This window comes from Micromys minutus (assembly GCF_963924665.1).
Source record: "Micromys minutus genome assembly, chromosome: 9".
Classification (NCBI taxonomy): domain Eukaryota; kingdom Metazoa; phylum Chordata; class Mammalia; order Rodentia; family Muridae; genus Micromys; species Micromys minutus.
This window is the reverse complement of record NC_137978.1, coordinates 61329173-61350504: the sequence shown is the minus strand read 5'-3', so window position 1 is coordinate 61350504 and position 21332 is coordinate 61329173. Positions and strand designations below refer to the sequence as shown.

Genomic DNA, 21332 nt, shown 5'->3' with positions numbered 1-21332 from the left:
GGGGAGGCAGGGCTACACGAGATCCTGTCTCAGTCAACCAATCAATCAATAAAACGTAAAGATCAGTAATAGTTAGGAAGCCCAGCTCAGTGAGTAAGATAGGCTTAGGTTAATTATTTAGTTTTTTTTTTTTTTAAAGATTTATTTATTTATTATATATAAGTATACTCACTGTATCTGTCTTCAGACGCACCAGAAGAGGGCATCAGATCTCATTACAGATGGTTGTGAGCCACCATGTGGTTGCTGGGATTTGAACTCAGGACCTCTGGAAGAGCAGTCGGTGCTCTTAACCGCTGAGCCATCTCTCCAGCCCAATCACTTAGTTTTTGATCTTCAGTTTTCTTATCTATAGAATGGTTGTGGAATAAGTGGTTATTCAACCTTTGCACTAAAGGTTTGCTAGTGTGCCACTCAATTCACATTTTCTCTACGCTGTTGGAGTGTTGGTTTGTTTATTTGTTTATTTTTGAGACAGAGTCTCTGTGTAGCTCTGGCTGTCCTGGAATTCCCTCTGTAGACCAGGCTGGCCTCAGACTCCCAGAGATCCACCTGCCTCTGCCTCCTGAGTGCTGGGATCAAAGAAGTGTGCAACCACTGCTTGGCTTTCCTTGAAGCCTTTTGAAAACCACAGCTTTTATTTATTTATTTATTTTTCTTACAGCTTTATTTTTAAAAGAGAGATACATGTACAGATTTTTTAAAGCATTTTGGCATAAAACTATATGAATATATTTTTTGCCAGTAAAACAATAGCTTTTAAAACAATATAAATATTACAAGTTGAAACCATGATTTAAAAAAGAGAGAAAGGAAGAAAAGGTGCCTTGTGTTTGGACGTTAGTATCATCCTTCCTCTGTCCTGTGTACATGTACACAGGGGCTCGCCATTTGTCTATTTTTATTAGGACTTAGAAGATTTGTGTGTCTGATGTGTACTTAATCTTAGGCTTAATTTCGGGTTTGAGTTTCTTTTGTAATAAGAAAAGATGGAATAGAGTTTAAAACAAATTTATGGTTTTTACCTTATTTTAAAAAAGATCTATTACTTTAGATTTATCCTTTGTCTTCAGAGGTATCATCTGTTTATTCTTTCCTTGCTGCACGTGGTAATTAAACTATGGCTCTTCTCCTTCAACCTGTCCCCTTTCCTAGGAGTCAGAGAAGATCATTGCTGAGTTGAATGAAACCTGGGAAGAGAAACTTCGTAAGACAGAGGCCATCAGAATGGAGAGGTTAGGAGATAAAAGTCTTCGAGGCTACTACTAAGATTGCTGGGGATTTTGAGTGGCTTTTGTAGTTTTAAAAGGAAGACAAAAGGTGAAACAGAATTAAAAACGAAGAATTAAAAACACAAATAAATCAGCTTTGGGAAGGTGTATCCAATCACATTTATTCTTTGAAGTGTAATCTACATATTTGAAGATTCTCAGTGGCTCTCAACCTGTGGACAGGGGTCGCATACCAGATTAAGTACTTATGATTCATAACAGTAGCAAAATTACAGTTATAAAGTAGTAACAGAAATGATTTTATGACTGAGGGTCAGCACAACATGAGCAATTATGTTAAAGCATCGCAGTGTTGGGAAGGTTGAGAACCACTGCTCTGGGGAGTCATGTGCTTAACACACCTGATGCTGCCTGGGGCTGGGAGAAACCGCACTAAGTCGAGGAGATTTTCATTTGTAAAAAGCAGACTTCACTTGGTTACAGCCCATATCTAAAGAACTGTTCTGACTCTGTTGAGTTACTTTATGTAGAACCTTTTTGGGTAAAAGGTATAGTTTAAGTTGCAAAGTTTTAAAATTCTTATTCTGTTTTAATGTTGGACTAATCGCACACTTAAAAAAAAAAGTCAGTTCCTACCTTCTCCTCTTATGAAAATGAGGGAGAAACAAACTGATGCACTGATCAGTAAATGTAATGAATTTTCTTACTTACCTTAGACGTTTTAAACTAGGATTTTTGGGGCAGGCAAGATGTCTCAGCACAGAAAGGTTGCTTGCAGCTCAAGCTTGATCAGCTGAATTAGAGCTCTAAGCCCTACATGGAGGTGGAAGAAGAAAATGAAATTCACAAAGTTTGTCCCACAACATCAGACGCATGTACAATAAGCACACATACACACACATACAATAAAAACCCAAACCTTCCTAGAATTACTGTACCAAATGGTGGGGTTTGAGGAAAACAGCGTTTGCTGGCTGTACTTCAAATACCCGAGCCACCCGCTCACACTCACCCTGTGTTACCATATCTTCACTACCGCTAATACCAGAGTGCCAGCCCCCACGTCATTTTGATTGCATTCTTAGATTCTAGGGAAATCTTTTTTTTTTTTTTTTTTTTTTTTTTTTTTTTTGTGCTGGATGCACAGCCTTAAGTAATAGAACTTTTCAAAATTCTTACCTAGCTGAACAGAACTTTAGCATGGAAGTATCCTTTGATTTTGAGCACTGTTTCTCTTAAAATAGGTTCTCCTCAGTGGTAAGCGTCTCTTTCCCTGTCTCCCTTGCCAGCTTTGGGTGCAGCAAGTGTTTTCCTTTGCCCGTCTTGTTTTCCAGCTCTTTTAAAAGGAATGTGACGGTTTTAGTATTCTGATTTGCTCGGGGGTTTTTTGTTTTTGTTTTTCAAGAGAAGCTTTGTTGGCTGAGATGGGAGTTGCCATACGGGAAGATGGGGGAACACTTGGCGTTTTCTCACCTAAAAAGGTAAGAAAACATGTAAAACAGAAACAAAACACTTTGTCTTAGTAAACCACTTCATGTCTTTGAGAGAGCCACGTTTATCTAGATCCTTAGGTTACTTTCAGGTATGTCTGATCTCATCTTACACACAAGGACAGCCTAGTTGTAAATGATTATAGTGGGTACAAAAGATAAAATCCAGGGCAGGGAGACTTTTAGCCATGGGTATATTTAAGCTTCTTTCTGGTGCTCCTCTTGTCTTCCTGACCTAGCTGTAGCACCAGTTGCTTTAGTGATGCTCCTTTTTAATGTCCAGTGCTTGTCTAGCACACAATTAGCCCTGGTTTTGATCTCCAGTACCATACATTTTGAGACGGATGTCACATGTCTGTAATGCCCAGCCTTTAAGAGTTTACAGTCAGTAGTCATCAGCTCTGCTTTGTAACCTCTGGGAAACAGTTCCAGCTGTTTGTGAACAACAGTACTGCCTCATGATTTTACTACTTACAACCATTTCTTTAAATAAAGCAGCTCCACTTTTTACCCTCTAGATGCTTCTGTTCCTTTAGCATGCTTTTTAAAAAAGCTTTTTTCATTTATAAGAATACATTGTTTGCATTTATACCTGAAAGCTAATAGAGGGCAGATCCCATTACAGATGTTGCTGGGAATTGAACTCAGAACCTCTGGGAGAGGAACCAGTGCTCTTAACCACTGAGCCATCTCTCCAGCTCCCAAGCAAGCCTTTTGAGCGTGTGTGTGTGTGTGTATGTATAATCATAGTTGTAGAATAGTTAGGGACCTTCTTATTAGTTAACTTGTTAACATGTCTTATATGTCTTTTTTTGACTTGAGTTGCTCCCTACTGTTGAATACTAAAATACCACTATTAAATGATTGTTTTGTGTGCTTATTTATAGAACAGCAGTACAGTTTGTATTGATGTAGTAAGCACAGGTGTCATAGCACTGAGAACTCCCTTCAAGGTTCTGGGTATACTCAGTGGTACCCTACAGTGTATATGGCCCCAGGCTCAGTTCTTACAATTGTATGGTTAAGAGCAAGTATCTAAGTGCATAGATTCTGCTCTAAGTTAGAGTACAAGGGCAGACAGTTTTGAGTTGGCACTTTTGAACTAGTCTTAGGATTTTTGTAAAGATTCTTTTGGTTACCTTTTTTTTTTTTTTTTTTTAAATCATAGTCCCAAAACTGTTCTGCAAACTCTAATGAATTTTCAACAGAAAACTGATTTAGCTGGGTATGGTGACACACACCTACAATCATAACACTTAGGATGTGAATGCAGGAAGTGTCTGCTTCATAATGAATTCAAACCCACCTGGATCATACACAAGAAGAAAGGGGCTGGAGAGGTGCCTCAGCAGTTAAGCAGTTCAGCGCAATTGCTATTTTTCCAGTGGACCCTACTTTGGTTCCTGGTGCCCAAGTTGAGTGGCTAAGAACTGCCAGTAATTCTGGCTCTAAGGAATCCAAAGCTGAGTCGTTTTACCCTAATGGCCTGTTTTTTCACACTCAGTATCTACATGGTAGAGATTTTAGCAGTTGTGGTTTTGATAGAGTTTAGATTTTGCTCTTTGCTTCCCTCTAAAAGTTTCTCTTCTTTTGAGACAGAGAGTCTCATATAGCTCGGGTGGCTTAAGACTCACTGTGTAGCAGAGGATGACTTAGAACTTCTGATCTTCCTGCGCTCAACTCTTAAACAGTGGGATTATAGGCATGTGGTACCTTCCCCATAGATGTGGTACCAGAGGTCAAACCCAGAGCTAACTGTGTGAGAGGCAAGCCCTCTACCACCGAGGCCAGCTCTGCAGCCCTTACATTTTCATGACATTGTTGCGTATGTGTTAAGAACTGTGACTCACCAGTTAAACTTTTCTACTATGTTAAAGTACTTGGATTCAAGGTACTTGGGGAAAAACAAACAAAAACAGAATAGTAATTTGGTAGTTATTCAGGCATGATAGCAAATGCCTTTAATCCCAGCACCTGGGAGGCAAGACTAGCCTGGTCTACAGAGAGAGTTCCAGAACAGCCAGTTCTACACAAAGAAACTGTCTGAAAAAAACAAACAAAATAGGTAACAATATTTAGTAAGAAATTGAAGTAACCCAAACAATTATAAACAACATAAAATTATCAGCTGAACTCCACTTTCAAAGGTTTTTCTTGCTTTTGGTTTTTCTAGACTTTCTCAGGAAAGGGAAAGAAATCCCATAGAGCATGTTAGACTCAATAGAGGTTGTTACTGAGGCTTCTTTTTCTTAGTTCCCTAATGAGATTAGAAGGGTGCTGCCCATTAGCTGGGTGGTGGTGACTGTGGCACTCTGGAGGCAGAAGCAGGCAGATCTCTGAGTTTGAGGCCAGTCTAGTACACACACACACACACACACACACACACACACACACACACACATTCACCCACCTACCCACCCCAAAAAGAAGGAGAGGAGGAGAAAAAGAGGTCTGTCTTTGACTCTTTTAGAGCAGCTTAGTTCTTCCATGAGAAATATAAAAGCTGGTGATGATTACGATGAAGCTTTAATTCCTTTTAGAGTGTCCTTGACATTCTTTTCCTTACCATTCATCTGTTCTTCCATATTTGCAAAGAAGTATGATTTTTTTAAAGGTTTTTAGAAATATTAGTGTTAAATGAAGAGTTCTTATAGAAAATGTTTATGCTGTTGATGGTTAGTAACTTTAAAAACATTTTCTAGTAAGGTAAATACTAATAAAGATAATAACCAGGGCCATGAAAATTATAGAAGGAACTGGATATTTTAATAAAAAATACAGTATTTTTATTTTAAAAGGGATATGAATATTTTAATTAAAAATTTTAAATCTGTGTTAAATTTTGTTTTTTTGATTGTTTTGTTTTGTTTTGTTTTTTGAGACCTGAAACTTGCTCTGTAGATCAGGCTGGCCTTAAATTTAGAGAGTTCTACCTGCCTCTGCCTCCTCAGTGCTAGGACTAAAGGCGTGGGCCACCACCACCTGGCTGCTATAAGATTTTTGTTTTTGTTTTTTAAAGAATTTTTTATTTTATGTATATGTGTACACTGTTGCTTTCCTCAGACACACCAGAAGAGGATATCAGATCCCATTACAGATGGTTGTGAGCCACCATGTGGTTGCTGGGAATTGAACTCGGGAACTCTGGAAGAGCAGTCAGTGCTCTTAACCACTGAGCCATCTCTCCAGCCCAAGATTTATGCTTTTATTTTTAATCTTCTTTAAAAGATTTATTTATTTATTTATTGTATGTATACAAGTGCTCTATCTGGATGTACACCTGCATGCCTAAAGAGGACATCGGATCCCATAACAGATGCCTATAGCCACCATGTGGTTGCTGGGAATAGAACTCAGGTCCTCTGGAAGAGAAGGCAGTGCTTTTAACCACCCCTGTTTTAGGAGTTTTTAATCTATATATTTACAAAAATTGTATTTAGCTCGTCCAAGACTTGGTCTGTTTTAACTTTTCCCTTGTGTTTATGATGCTTTCCCCTTCTGAAAACCTGGTCTTGACTCCTCTCATTGAGGTGCGTGCCACACTAACCAGACCCCAAAAGCTGAAGGAAAGACACGTCTTCCTCAAGTAGTCCTTGGATTCCCATATGCCTCTTTCCTACTTTGCTATGTCTCATATATATATATATATGAATATGTCTTATTTTTGAGACAGGGTCTCACTATGTAGACTTCACTGGCCTGAAACTCTCTGTGTAGATCAGGTTGGTCATGAGCTCCACTTGGCTCTTCCTCCAGAGTGCCATCATACCCAGCCAAGCTCAGGTTCTTACAGGAGGCCTACAGAGCATGGTTCTTTCATTAGTTACAGAGTTACAACTAGGCCTTTTTCTGATCCTCTCACTTCAGGCCCTGGGGGCACTCTGACAAGCCTCTAGGCCTCCTGCAGACACCCCCCCCCCCCCAGAGCTTTCTCTTGGTGTCTTGCCCCAAAGTGATACTCTGTAACCTTTTTCAGACTCCACATCTTGTTAACCTCAATGAAGACCCACTAATGTCGGAGTGTTTGCTTTATTATATCAAGGATGGAATTACAAGGTATATTTGTTTTGTTTGAGTTATTTTATGTTTTCTTCTAGATAATTGATAACTAAAGGAAAATGTCCAAAAATGTTAATAGTTTTCTATCTCTCTTTTCTGAAATGATTATAAATTATCTCTCCTCAGTTGTTAGTACTTAGTTTCCTATAGGAGAACTTGGATGAAAATTACTCTGTAACAACATACATGATGAGTTCACTAGAGACGTTGGTTTGCCCTGTGTCTCATGGTGTGTAAACTCCATCCGTGTGTTTCTCTCCCATCATTGCTCATGTAGGGAGGCTCATCCTACTTGAGAGCAGAATCTGTAGTTGAAAGCCTCTGATACAAAAAAAAAAAAAACCCAGTGCTTTTTTTATATATCAAAGAATGTTCTTAGGGAGAAAGCAGTTTATTGTCTGTAAGTGCTTTTTGTGTCTGAATTTCCCTGGGAAACACTTTCTCCTGTGTTCAGGGTTGGCCAGGCAGATGCTGAGCGGCGCCAGGACATAGTGCTGAGTGGGGCCCACATTAAGGAAGAGCATTGTATCTTTCGGAGTGAGAGGAACAACACGGGTGAAGGTGAGAGCTTTGTGCTTTAGTTTCTCAAGCAACTTTTCCTCGAAAGTGTGAGAACTTCTTTTAAGATTTTAAATTCCTTATCTCTCTTAGCGGAAATTTCTAGTCAGTCAATATTTGGAAAAAAAAAAAAAAAAACCCCCGGAGAAACTCGGGATGTTTATAAATTCGAGGACAGACACAGCTACTTAGCATGAAAATGGCAGGAACAAAGGGAGCCTTTCTTCTGCCAAAAACACAGGATGTAGGCAACTAGGTTTGGTCTTGAATGTTAACTATTTAATAGAAAAGTAAGAAAAAATAACTGTTTTAGATAAAGGGATATTTGAAAAATCTTTAATTCTAGCTCAGTAAAATTTATTTTTATCTTAAAGGGAAGAATTAATTTTGTGTGAGTCTCTACTCCAGCATTAACATGACAGCAGCTGATGGCATTTTCCTGCTAGGCACTAGCTTCTTCCCTGAGTGTATGATTCTTGCTCGAGCACAATGTTAGCTTTTATATGTGTAACATACTTAAGATCTCTGCTATATCAGATCTTATCAAAATTAGTATCTTCTCTCTTCTGGGACTTGTGGAATTTAGTTAAATATTTTTAGCATAGCCACAGCTCCCAATAACCTCCTATACGGATTTTAGTTCTAGAGTCTTGAAATAAACAAAAATAGCAAAACTCCACACAAAGAAACTACCAGAAAACCCCCATCTCATAGACACTTCAGCCTCTTGTTTGCAAGGATCTGCTCTGTTTACTGTGAGTTGTGATAGTGGCCCACTTCTCCTTGTTTGGTCGTACTAGTTTATGATAATAACGTCAGTTTGTATTCTTCCTAGTTATTGTGACCTTAGAGCCCTGCGAACGTTCAGAAACCTATGTGAATGGCAAGAGGGTGGCCCACCCTGTTCAGCTGCGCTCAGGTGAGGCTGAGGAGGAAGTTGTCTGAAGTCATCAGCAATGTGCATAGGGCTTCTGTGAGCAGCGCACACCTTGACTCTTTATTTTAAGGCTAAACGTACCCTAGGATTCACGGTCTTGTAAAACTACAAAGCTGTCTTTTTAATCTTGCTTTTGTTATTGCTTATTTGGTTAATTTTATTGTTTTTGAGTTAGGGTCTCATGAAGTAGTACTGGTTGTCCTAGAATTCACTATATAAACCAGGTAGGCCCACAGAGATCTTCCTATCTCTGTTTCCTGAGTGCTGGGATTAAAAGTGTAGGCCATCACACCCAGCCTAGTAGCTGCCTTCTTATGTTAAGAGAGTGAAATTCTTCTTTTTTTGAGATAGGTTTTTTTTTTTTTTTTTTGCCTTGGCCTCCTGAGTGCTAGGTTTACACGCTTATGCCACCTGGTCTGGCAAGGTTAACATTTTAAAAACTAAACACTGTTTATTAAAATGGGCTCCTTAGAACTGGGGCTGTGGCTAATTGGTAAAACACATTTGCTGGTGTACACAAGGCCCTGGATTTGATTCACAGCACTGTAAAACAAATCCTTACCCCTGTTTCTGTTCTGTTCAGGGAACCGAATCATCATGGGTAAAAACCATGTTTTTCGCTTTAACCACCCTGAGCAAGCACGAGCAGAGCGGGAGAAGACTCCCTCTGCTGAGACCCCCTCTGAGCCTGTGGACTGGACGTTTGCTCAGAGAGAGCTTCTCGAAAAACAAGGAATTGATATGAAACAGGAGATGGAGAAAAGGTAATCCAAAAGTGTTACACATCCTGAACGATGCCTCGAAACACTCAGTAGCTTTCACAGCACAGCCCAGTGACTTCATAACTGACTCTTTGGTCTTTTGTTTCTGTTGCTCGTTTTACTTCTAGGCTTCAGGAAATGGAGATCCTTTACAAAAAGGAGAAGGAGGAAGCTGACCTTCTTCTGGAGCAGCAGAGACTGGTAGGAATCTGTCCTGACTCTGCAGCTATTGGGAAGGGCAGTTTCTCTCACACCTCTAGCAGGCTCTCATTGGGACTGTCATGTTTCTTCTGACAATCTTAGCCTGAGAGAACATCTACAAAGGTACTGTTCTGTACCTTTCGTTTCTTAAAGTGAGATCTTTACTTCTATCACATTCGAGAGCTTTCTGACACTTGGCCGTCAGTAGTGCCTTTTTGATGTGCACCAGTCCTCGTCCTTTAGAGACAGTAGCTGGATAGAGAACTTGGTGGGAGTTTGCCTTGGTTTTGTTTCTGGCCACCTGATAGTACTAATTCTCTGCTCTTAGGCTGACTTGGGGATTGTTCTTGTGCTGAGCAGGTTGTTTTTCTTTTGTTCTTTGTTTTGTTTTGTTTTCTTTAAAGTTAAATTGTGTCTAAAAGTGTTGCTGCACAGTTGCATGTGTTAATCCTTTTCTGTTGCCCTGCATGGAGTCTGAACTCTCAGTAAGGTTCTCAGTGGCTGTGGTACCAGTGTAGTGGGGCTGCACACGCATCTCAGGAGAGGGACACTGCTGGCTCTGGGTGAGCAGTTGGAAAGTCATTTCACCATCTCTGCCGTAACAGGTTACCACTTTATGATGATAATTGATTTCCGGGGTTTTATAAAAATGTCTTATGAATAAATTGCTCTTAGCAGATTTTAATATTAAGGCCAGCCACAAAGCCTTGGTAGTAAGAAGTTCCATGGTGCTGAATGTAGTGGCACACACCTTTAATCCCAGCATTCAGGAGATCGAGGCTGGAGGATCTCTATGAGGCCAGCCCGGTCTACATAGTGAGTTCCAGGACTTCCAGGGCTACATAGAGATTAAATACAATTGATACAGTTTAGGAAGTTCCTTTTATTGAATGGAAGTATTAATGAGAAATTAAGGGGGGGACACTAGCTTCTTCCTGTAACATGATATACAACATACAAGTTTGAGCCTTATGCCATGCTCTCTTCTATTGGAGAACTATTGCTCTGCAGACCACAAAAGCTAAGACACTGTGCAAAAGCAGCCTTAGCTGGAGCACTTGGTTCTTGGCAGTGGGTTAAGCCACTTAGTTTATTATCTTTAAAGTTATAGTTAAGTCCTCAAAAATATGGATTGGGAGACTAAATTAAGCACTTGGAACAAGATAATATCAGTGTTACAGGGAGAGAATCTCTAGAAGGCTTATTTGGCTTTGGCTTTAATGGTTAGGACTTGAAAGATTTGTGACACATGAAGTAGTCTTTTATCATAATTATGTAGTATAATTTAATAACATGCCTCTGATGGTCTGTGAGACATCAAGGAGGAAAGGTGTAATTAAGCACTATTTATTAACAATGTGTCTCCTGTTTAAACAGAGTGCTTTGTAATTTACAAAGAGCTTGAACATCTATCATTTTACTTGATCCTTGCAACAACTCTGTTAGATAGATGTGTATGTAAGTGAAATACATACGTTGCCTTTAGTTTATAGTTGAGATTAAGGCTGAAAAACAATGTTACTGTGCATATGTTAAAATTTAAAAATTTGCTTCAGTAGTGGCATTACATGCCTGCTAAATCACGGATCAAAACCTTAAACTTGAGTCTTGTAGCTTATCTCAGTGTCTCTCAATCACTGGGAATCTTTTAAAAACATAGGTAGTGATTGAGCCTCGGGGTGGGATCTGTGCTTCTGAACTTCTCAGGAGTTCCCTGGTCATGATGGTGCTAGTGGCCGTGGGAACTCACTGTACATAAGTAGGAATTAAAGAGTGATAATGTCTGGTACTCTCTATTACCAAACATTGATGATCATTTTATGCCTTGACATAAAGACACTGGTGGAACCTGACATGGTGTCACACATTGAAACCCAGCTGCCTGCCTACAAGGCTGAGACTGGAGGATCATAAGTTCATAGCAAGTTTGCAAGTTCAGCAAGATGCTGCCTACAAATCTAAAACAAACAAAAGGGAACAGGGTTACAGTTAAGGGATTGGGATTAGGTTACATAGCATACAGAGGCGCTGGGTTCAGTCCCGAGGAAAGGAAGGATGGCTAGGAGGGAAGGAGAAAGAAATGCTAATAAGAGAGAATAAATTGTCTTTAAGGTAGACTTAGTGTTGGTTTTAGGAGGATGTCCATAGACTGCAGGTAATGATGATCTGGTTGTTGTTTGTTCTGTGTATCTGAAGGTAAGCTAGGATAGTAAGAGCAGTACCCTTGTAGCAAGGAAGTTGCTTTCTATCTGGAAGTCTACCTGTCTACTGACAGAAATGTGTTTTTATGATTCTGTGTTGATCAACCAATATGTGCCCTATGAAGAAATTGCTGTTTTCACTAAGTATTTTATTAAAATATTCATAAATTACTTTTATATATTACTATTAAATATTAAATACTATAAATTTTAACATAATGACATAATAAAAATTGAAATTTGGGCTGGAGAGATGGCTCAGCGGTTCAGAGCACTGACTGCTCTTCTGGACATCCAGTTCAGTTCCCAGCAACCTCATGGTGGCTCACAACCATCTGTAATGGAATCTGATGCCCTCTTCTGGCGTGTCTAAAGACAGCTACAGTGTATTCATATACATAAGATAAATAAGTAAATCTTTTTTTAAAAAAATTGGAATTCAGAGCTCAGTGGATAAAGGCGCTTACCATCAAACCTGATGATCTGAATTTCATCTCTGGAACTCCCATGATGAAAGGAGAGAACTGACTCCTGCAATTGTTCTCTGAGTTCCACACATGTGCCATGGCATGACCAGGCATTCAGATAAACACATATGCACGCACATGCATACATATATACATTCCATAATTTTTTAAAGTTGAGGTTAATGAATTTTCTGTAATGAGAGCTCCCAAATACACCCTGTCTTCTGTGTCTGAGCATCTCTTATAGTCAGTGCACTTGTTTCCCTGTGTTTCCCATCCTTGTGTTTTCAATGTTTCCTGTCTCTTCTTTTTCTCAGTTGCGTGTATTCATTTGTAGGACTTCCGGCAGGCCCATTATACATTTGGTGTACAGTAAACATGGATGAAACTTTTAGTGACAGGTGAAGTGTCAAGGCCCAAGTAGCATTTCCAACTCTAATCAGTGAGGCCAAATAGCATTGAATCTTCTTTCATTGAAATGGGACTTAAATCTTGTGTTTGTATCATGGTCAGAATAAGACACAGTGGTGACTTTGAACTGTAAGTTTAGTAGTATCTTTTAAAAGGAAAGTCATGACTGTTTGATTTCGTTTGAGTTCTTGAGTTTATATAGACTATTATGCTTGATTTTAGAATTTAAAGGTGTCTGATTTCTCAAGTCTGACACTTAAGCAATAATTAGAATACTTGCCACTTTCTAGATTCAGGAATACTCACTTTATCTCTAAGCAATTATAAAAGAAAAACAACCAATAAATAAAACTATATTGATGTGGAAGAATGTAAGATAATTTGTGTTGTACAAAACTAAGTTTATATCATTGAAAAAAACCACTCAAGTCAGACATGCTTGTTCCTGTCTCCTGATGTCTTGAGAACGGAGATGGCTCAGTCAGTAGAGTGGCTGCTGTATAAGCATACAGACCTGGGGAAAGAGCCAGGCATCTCTAAAGCTGACTGGGAGAACACCGACCTTCACACATGCAACACACACAAAGGATTAGCCTTCTACTTTTTTCTTCATGGTGCTGGGTTTGAGCCTAGGGCCTTGCCCATGCTACGCAGACCCTTTGTCACTAGGCTTTACCTAAAGATGTCATTCTGCTTTTTTAAAGTAAAAAGGAGAACAGGGAACAAATAGATGGCACAGTGAGTAAAATATTTGCTGTGCAAACATGAGGACTTGGGTTTGAGTCCCCAGTGCCCACGTGAAACCAGGCATGGAGGCAAGTAGTAATCTAACCTGGGGAGGAGGAGAGCCAGGGGGATTCTGGGGTCTCATCGCCAACCAGTTTAGTGCAAATGGCAAGCTCTAAGTTTAGCAGGAGATCCTGTCTCAAAACACAGGGTGGAAGGAGACAGAGGAAGATATCCAACATAGACCTCTGGCCTGCATACATGCACATACCACAAAAGTATAGAATCTGTAAGCTTGCCTTGATCTGCTTTTCCATGTTAAATTTTCAAGTAGAGTTTATGAGTGGGTTTAGTATCTGTTTATTTAGAAGAGGTGCAAATCAACAGCAGTGTCTTTAAATCCAAAAGCCCAGTCATTATCATTATTGCAGATACTATTTTTTTAACTCCCTCGTAGGATGAACATACGTACAGATAGGCGTATCTTGAACATAAGATATGCTATTCAGTTTTGATGTCTAATGGGTGGTGGTGGCACATGTCTTTAATCTCAGCATTTGGAAGGCAGAGGCCAGCAGATCTCTGAGCTTGGTCTACAGTGTGAGTTCCATGATAATCAGGGTTATTCCTGAGAAACAGTTTTGATTATCACAAGCAAGAAAAATTTGTGTTAAGCACAGTTGGTTAGGAGAGCTGGAGAAATGGCTTAGTTGCTAAGAGTACTGGCTGTTTTTCCAGTGGACCATTCTAGTGGCTCGCAATCATCTGTAACTCCAGTTCCAGGAGACCCAACACCCTCTTTTGACCTCCTGGGCACTAGGCACACTTAGGCACACATATGGTACACTGACATACATGCAGGCTAGATACCCAAACTCATAAAATTAAAGTTAAAAACAAAAAACCACTAGAAGAACAGTTGGTTTGGGACTGAAAAGATGGATTGATAGTTAAGAGCACGTGTTGCTCTTCCAGAAGACCTAGTTTCAATTTCAAGTACTCATATGAAAGCTCAACAATGTTTGTAACTCCAGTCCCAGAGAATCCAGTGTTCACTTCTGGCCTTTGCTAGCACCTGGCAATGCACATGGTGCACATAGGAACACATAGGCAAAACACACACACACAGTTAAATAAGTAAAAATCTTTTTTAAAAAAGAGAGAGAAGGAAAGAGAGAGAGAGAGAGAGAGAGAGAGAGAGAGAGAGAGAGAGAGAGAGAGAGGGAGGGAGAGAGAAAGAAAAGGAGAACCTGAAACTGGTGTGAAGCCACAACATTTTAAGCCCAGCCTTGATTTTTATTTTCTTTCGATCTTTAAAAAGAAGCAGTGCTGCAGCTCAGATAACTGAAAGGCAGCCCAGCCAAGTGCATCTATTTTATATACTCAGACTGCATTCTTTGTGTTTAGTGGCATCAATGCCACTTAAAAGTAGTAGTCCTCAAGTCCTGTGCTTTCTAAATGGAAGACATGAATTGTTTTCTCTTGTCTGTAGAAATTTTTTTGGTTGATTTTTGTTGTTGTTTGAGGACAATGGTATACTAAGCCCAGATTGTCCTGGAACTCGTGGCAATCCTCCAGTCTCAGGCTTTCCTGTGCTGAGGTTACCGGTGTAAGTTCCCATGTCTAGCTTCTGAAACACCATCATGTTGTCGAGTGCTTGTCTCGCATGTACAAGGCCCAAGCACCCTCTGAAGAAAACAGGTTTAGATTGTGTTATTTATTACTCTGGAAACTTTTAATTATATTTAATGAAAGGCTGTTTGCCTAGCTTAATTTTTGTTCTGGTAACTTCTTAAAATTTTAGAGGGTGGCATTATTGGCTTCATCATGTTTTTAAAAAAGAAAAAAATTAAGCTGATTTTTTAATGCTTTTTTTTTTTTTGTTGTTGTTGTTCTCGAAGTAACAAACCTCAATATTAATGGCAAATCTAGTGTCTGCTTCTACAGAGACCAGTTTCAAAGTCATCCCATTCCAGTAGGAAAGGGAATCTGCCTGATAAGAACCTTACATGTTCTGCAAATAGGAGTTCTTACACTTTAACATCATCTGTTTGCTTCTTTCTCTACTTTCTACCTAACTTTTTTCTAGGGTTCATTTTAGTAAAGCTAAACAAAACTTGGCACCTGCAGCCTTACTAACCTTTTGTTAATCTGCCTGCTCGTCACAACTTTGTATGCAACCGTGCTCACTCTGGGGGAAGGAGATTCTGGACGAAGCAACAGCAATAACCAAGGCAAATGTGGGAGAGTGGCTGCATGGGCTCTTAGCATGTGTGGGATTTAGGGATTAACGTGGTTCCGTGGCGTGGTGGAGGTGCGTTCTCACGCTAGGTTACTAAGTTCTTATGACCTGAGTGAGAGACTGCTCAGCCCTCCAGAAATGTGTTTCATTTATTCCAGAAAGTGGGAATTTGGATTAGGAATACAAAGACATCTTTATATTAATAGTAGTCCACATATGCATAGGCCTTAATAGAGTTCCTGATCTAGATTTTGTTTTGGTTTTGGGGGTTTTTTAATTTGTTTTTTAGATTTTTTTTTTTTTTTTGTTTTGTTTTTAAATTTGTTTAAAGCATTTTGCTTGCTTTTTCTTCAGTTTGATTTTCCTTTTTACATTTTAATTTTGGTTATTCGGGGGCCATTTTTTTTTATTTTGTTTTTCCAAAGGACGCGGATTCTGATAGCGGGGACGATTCAGACAAGAGATCCTGTGAAGAGAGCTGGAAACTGATTACTTCTCTGAGAGAAAAGCTACCTCCCAGCAAGTTACAAACCATTGTTAAAAAGTGTGGCCTCCCCAGCAGTGGAAAGAAACGAGAACCAATTAAAATGTATCAGATCCCACAAAGAAGGCGCCTGAGTAAAGATTCCAAGTGGGTCACCATCTCAGATCTTAAGATTCAGGCTGTTAAAGAGATTTGCTATGAGGTTGCCCTCAATGATTTTAGGCACAGTAGGCAGGAGATCGAAGCCTTGGCCATTGTTAAGATGAAAGAGCTTTGTGCCATGTATGGGAAGAAAGATCCCAATGAGCGGGACTCTTGGAGGGCAGTGGCCAGAGATGTCTGGGATACTGTTGGGGTAGGGGATGAGAAGATTGAAGAGATGATGGTCACTGGGAAAGGTGGAACAGATGTAGATGACCTCAAGGTTCACATAGACAAGCTGGAAGATATTTTGCAAGAAGTCAAAAAGCAAAATAATATGAAAGATGAAGAGATCAAAGTCTTAAGAAATAAAATGCTCAAAATGGAGAAAGTCTTGCCATTGATTGGATCACAGGAACAGAAGAGCCAAGGAAACCAAAAGACAAAAGAGCCCCCGGTTGCTAGTGCTAACAGCATCTCTGATAATGGTGTCAGTAAAGGAGAGAGTGGAGAGCTTGACAAAGAAGAACGTGTTTCCCAGCTCATGAATGGGGATCCGGCTTTCAGACGTGGTCGTCTGCGTTGGATGAGGCAAGAGCAAATTCGGTTTAAGAATCTGCAACAGCAGGAGATAACAAAGCAGCTTCGTCGGCAGAATGTACCCCACAGGTTCATCCCTCCTGAGAACCGGAAGCCCCGCTTTCCCTTTAAGAGCAATCCTAAACACAGAAACTCTTGGAGTCCTGGGACACATATTATTATTACAGAAGATGAAGTTATTGAGCTAAGAATTCCAAAAGATGAAGAAGGAAGAAAAGGAACTAAGGAAGAAAGCCAAGAAAAAGTGGGGAGAGCAGCTTCTAAAGATCCCCAGTCAGCATGGGGCTCCCAGGGTACAAGAAGTCAGGATCATATCCAAGTTAGCAAACAGCATATTATCAATCAACAACCACCACCTCAGCTACGTTGGAGAAGCAATTCTCTCAATAATGGCCAACCGAAAAACATGCGCTGCCAGGCAACTGCCTCCTCGGAGTCACTAAACTCCCACAGCGGTCACCCCACTGCTGATCTACAAACTTTCCAGGCCAAGCGTCACATTCACCAACACCGTCAGTCTTACTGTAATTATAACACTGGAGGTCAGGTAGAGGGCAGTACGGCCAGTTGCTGTCAAAAGCAGACTGACAAGCCTAGCCACTGTAGCCAGTTTGTGACACCCCCAAGGATGAGGAGACAATTCTCAGCACCCAATCTCAAAGCGGGTCGAGAAACCACAGTATAAGTAGATTACTGGACAAACTTGAAGTTGTAGCAAAGGAAACAGGCAGTGTTAATGTTAGCTCATGGATTGAGTTGGTGCCTACTATATGCATTATGATTTTAATGTGTGTTCCTACAAATACTAACTGGTCTGTATTGTTAAGATGTAAAACACTGGTAAATGTTTCAATGCCTCCCTTTTGATTGTGCATTATCAATGAGCAGGTTCTAGAATTGGGTATAAAATGACAAGGCCCTGTATGTTTCTGATAGTTTCCTCTATGGTGCCTAAATTATTAATGTACTTACACTGGCTTCTCTTGTTTTGGTGTAAGGTTTTTTTAAAAAAATAGTTTTTTGATATCCCAAAAGACCTGCCTCTTGTTTTATGGAAATGCTCAAAAGAAGAACTCGATATATAGAAGAAATGCCTCTTATCCCTCGTACACATTAGAAATTGGCTGAAAAACAACATGCAGCTATGTGGACAGAGCTTTAGACATCGCCTTGGTGTCTGTTCTTTCATTAAATATTGTTGGCATTTGTACAAGCTCAGACATGTTTTGTCTGCACAGCCTTGCATCTTACACGTCATCATCTTAGTCTATATTTGTAAGGAACCGATTCAGTAATTTGCTGTATCAGAACATAGATAAAATTGGTCACATCTCTAAAATCCTGAAATTGACACTGTCTTGGTTTCTATTTGGTTTGTGTTTTGAAGTTTACTGACTATCTCACACATAGCATGAACTATATTTGCTAAAATTATGCCAACAGAAATACCAACAAAGATGTGTGCTTTGAGCAGTGTGTCTAAGCTTCTAAGAAGATTATTTGGTGCAAGAAGGAAGAGATGGGACACGGCGAGAAGGCGGCTGACACATCTCTTCGTTGCCTTTTTCCAGTAGCTGATGACATAATAAAAATCAACTTTGGTTGAGTCTGGAGCCGTGTATAGAGTAAACTGTTCCTTGGCCAACAGCTGTAACGCACACAGATCCTCTCACAGGAAAGCTAAGTCCTGTCGAACTCACTTCTCTGTCGATACCTCACTTCACCATGTTGTCTTGCAGTTTGCCTTGATGGAGATCCTCTTTGAATAAAAAAAGGAAAAAGAAAAATATAAAATAAAAGGAAAGAAAAGGTGGATTTTAATGGAAGAAAATAATGGCTTTCTATAAACTTCATCTCTTGTGCTTTTCAGAAGCTTTCCTAAGAGTCAGTATGGCGAACTAGAGATGGCCAGAATCCACACTGCTGAAGATCCTAGGTCACACCAAGTCATGTGCCAAACATCTGCATTTCAGTGGTGTGAAAACCTGCAGCCAAGACTGCAGAGCACTCACGGAGGTCTTTGAGACTGTGACTGTGTGCTTTTTCCCCTTGCTTTCTGTGTGGGTGCTGTCTTACTAGGGCGCATTCATTTTAACTGTAGTGGACATTTTTCTTCTTCTTTCTGTCTCTAGAAAATGTCCTAATGCACAAAAAGTTGCTTCCAACATGATTTTTTTCCCCCATAAAAAAACAAAAAGTTGGGGGAGCTGCATTTCCTTCATTGCTAGAACAGTTCTAGTCTTCAGTGATAGTTGGCAGATTCACCTTGGGGGAATGGTGCCTGCTGTGTGTTGACTTCACTGAGAAGACAATCTCTGTGCCATTTGGTTTGAATGTACTCTTGGTAGTCAGTCACTTCAGTGTGTCTGTACAAATCTACAGTTGACTTTCTTCTTCACACATAATTATACTCTCTGGGTTTTTGTTAAAAATTCATTTTCTAAAAATAAAAATATTAATTGCTTAGTTTCTAACTTGAAAGAAGATATTTCAGGGCCAGATAGTCTCACTTTGTTACAGATAAATGCTTCCCTTTCCTACTAAACACTAGGAGTGAGTTAACTCCCCTCTGCTGACATTACAGTGAAAAGTTCTGTGCCGTTGTTATGTACACATGTGGGTGGTGTTTTCCCCACAGGGATAGCCCAAAGAATTACCTCTGTTCTGCTAATCTAAGTGCCCCCGTGTTACTGAAAGACCAGACATCTACAGAAATCCTCAGCTCTCTAGACAACCTGGAAAGAACCCGGGACTCCCTGCTTGGCTGTGCCCCTTCATGCGTTTGAGAGCACATACCCTAGAAAACTGTGTGGACAGAATTGCTTGGTTGGCTCACTGAACAAGTATAAAGCACCGTCGTGCTTTTGTGGGCTCTTATTCCACAGTCTCCTTGATTTGCCCACACTGGCCTCAGACTTGTATTCCTCTTTATTAGCTTCCACAGTTGCTGGAGTTAGAGGTGTGTGTCACCAGGCTCAGCTTGGTTTTGTTTGTTTGGTTTTTGTTGTTGTTTTTGTTTTTTTTTTTTTTTTCATTTTCGTTTCGATATGGTGGTATCTCTCCTTCAGCTTATATTAAACAAAACCAAAGAGAACCTGTCTTCATTAAAGCATTGTTTTATTATGAAAATATTCCTAGGTGTTATCATTGTAAAATGGAGAAGAGTGTTCATGCTTGGGAGGTTACAGTGATCTGGCATTACCAGAACTGCAGTAGAGCCCTACTTTATTGGATAAGGTTTTCCAGACCAAACTGTAATTCTATGGACAGTTACAAAATCTGGTTGGTAAATTTAAACCAAAGGGCTTTTCCTTTACTCTTGCTTCTGATCCTTCTAGTGTAGTGAATTGTTTCTCCTTTCATAGGTCATAGAACAAGTAGGAATTGTTTATTATATTGAGGTGACTTGAACTGACCTTTTGTGCTTTAGGTGAAAGATACTAAAAACAAAACACTGAGTCTGTTACAGCAATGCCTGACTTTTTAAATGATATCAGATTATAGGCAGTTACATGACTTCCTGTGGTCATTGCTGTAGCTGGTGCCTTCCTGGTCCTTTGTTGCCTTGGCCTTAATGATTTACACAGAATCCTGAGAGCCGAGGAAGCTTCCTGTGACATGCTACCGTGTGATGAAGGAAGGGGTCTTAGGTTCAGTGCAGAGCAAGCTTGTGTTCTGTATTGTTAGAGACAAATTCATCACAAACAATTCTCATACCTGTCGGGTGATGTCATTTTGAATTCTGCTCTAGGTAGACTTAGTGCGACCCACTTTAGGTTGTGAAATGTATCGTGTTTCCTATTACTGTAAAAAAAGGTTGTGACTCTTCTTGTTGATGAACTATGGTTTTCCTCTCAATTTCTTAAAACAGTGCTTGAAGATTGTCTGAGTGTAAGACTGCCTTCTCAGAAAGGGAGAGTTAGTTTGTAATATTAAAAAAAATAAAGTCTTCATGAAATAAAACTTGGAATGATCTTCTAAGTGTGATTTATCACTGTGGAGGGAAAGTGAAACAGAGCAATACTAACTTCTCAGCCTCTTCCTGCTTTTTCATCTGAAGGTAGTTGTGGGCCAAGCGTCCTTTTCTTTGTATTTTTGTATGGCCTTTCAAGCTTTTGCATTTAATGTTCTCTTCTACTTTACAGGCCCCCAGGATGTAGGGAAATGGGATGCTAGCACTTAACCTACCACACAGAGGCAGGTTACCTTTGTCTCTAGTGGCACAAAGTGATAAGAAAATGCTTTAAGTTTTACTTTATGCTGTTTCTCTTAAATAAACATCTCCTAATATATGAGTAAGAGTAATATTTTTAATTTTTCATTTGAAATTATTTTAAGTGACATACCTTTTCTCTCTACTTTAGCCTCTGTTCTTCTCCACTCAGATTGCTGCTAGTCTTCTAAAGATGAGACAGATGCAACAGAATGCTGATTTTTTTTTTTTTTTGTCTTTTTAATGGATCAGTGGTCCTATTAAAAATTTGGACCCAGCTAAGAGCTGGAGAGATAGATGGCTCAGTGGTTAAGAGCACTGGCTGCTCTTCCAGAGGACACAGATTCAATTCCCAGCAACCACGTGGTGGCTCACATCTGTCTCCCTCACACAGACAGACATGCAGGTCAAACACCAGTGCACATAAAAACAAAATATAAATACATTACTTAAAAAATTTTAGACCTAGCATATTTTTTCATGTTAGAAAATTGTGCATTGCAGATGAGAATGCAGCACATACACCTCTTGTACATGAGTTTTTAACAAAATACTGTGCTTCCCGGGAGAGGCAAAGCTTGGATTATTCTGTACCTCCAGGCGCTTTGT

At 39.8% G+C, this 21332-nt stretch overlaps 1 protein-coding gene across 6 annotated transcripts in view; it reads left to right on the top strand.

The window, feature by feature from the left end:
• Positions 1-21332, top strand: part of KIF1B (kinesin family member 1B) — a 117798-nt gene that overhangs the window by 45834 nt on the left and 50632 nt on the right. For 5 of the 6 annotated variants that reach the window (XM_080921652.1, XM_080921650.1, XM_080921651.1 and 2 more), the window contains 7 exons: positions 1156-1235; positions 2638-2713; positions 6699-6778; positions 7236-7342; positions 8175-8258; positions 8860-9040; positions 9166-9238. In XM_080921652.1, coding sequence (XP_080777778.1) covers positions 1156-1235; positions 2638-2713; positions 6699-6778; positions 7236-7342; positions 8175-8258; positions 8860-9040; positions 9166-9238 — 681 coding nt within the window. Of the gene's footprint in view, positions 1-1155; positions 1236-2637; positions 2714-6698; positions 6779-7235; positions 7343-8174; positions 8259-8859; positions 9041-9165; positions 9239-15710; positions 20730-21332 lie in introns of those variants that run through there. The other variant, XM_080921654.1, reaches the window with a different exon arrangement.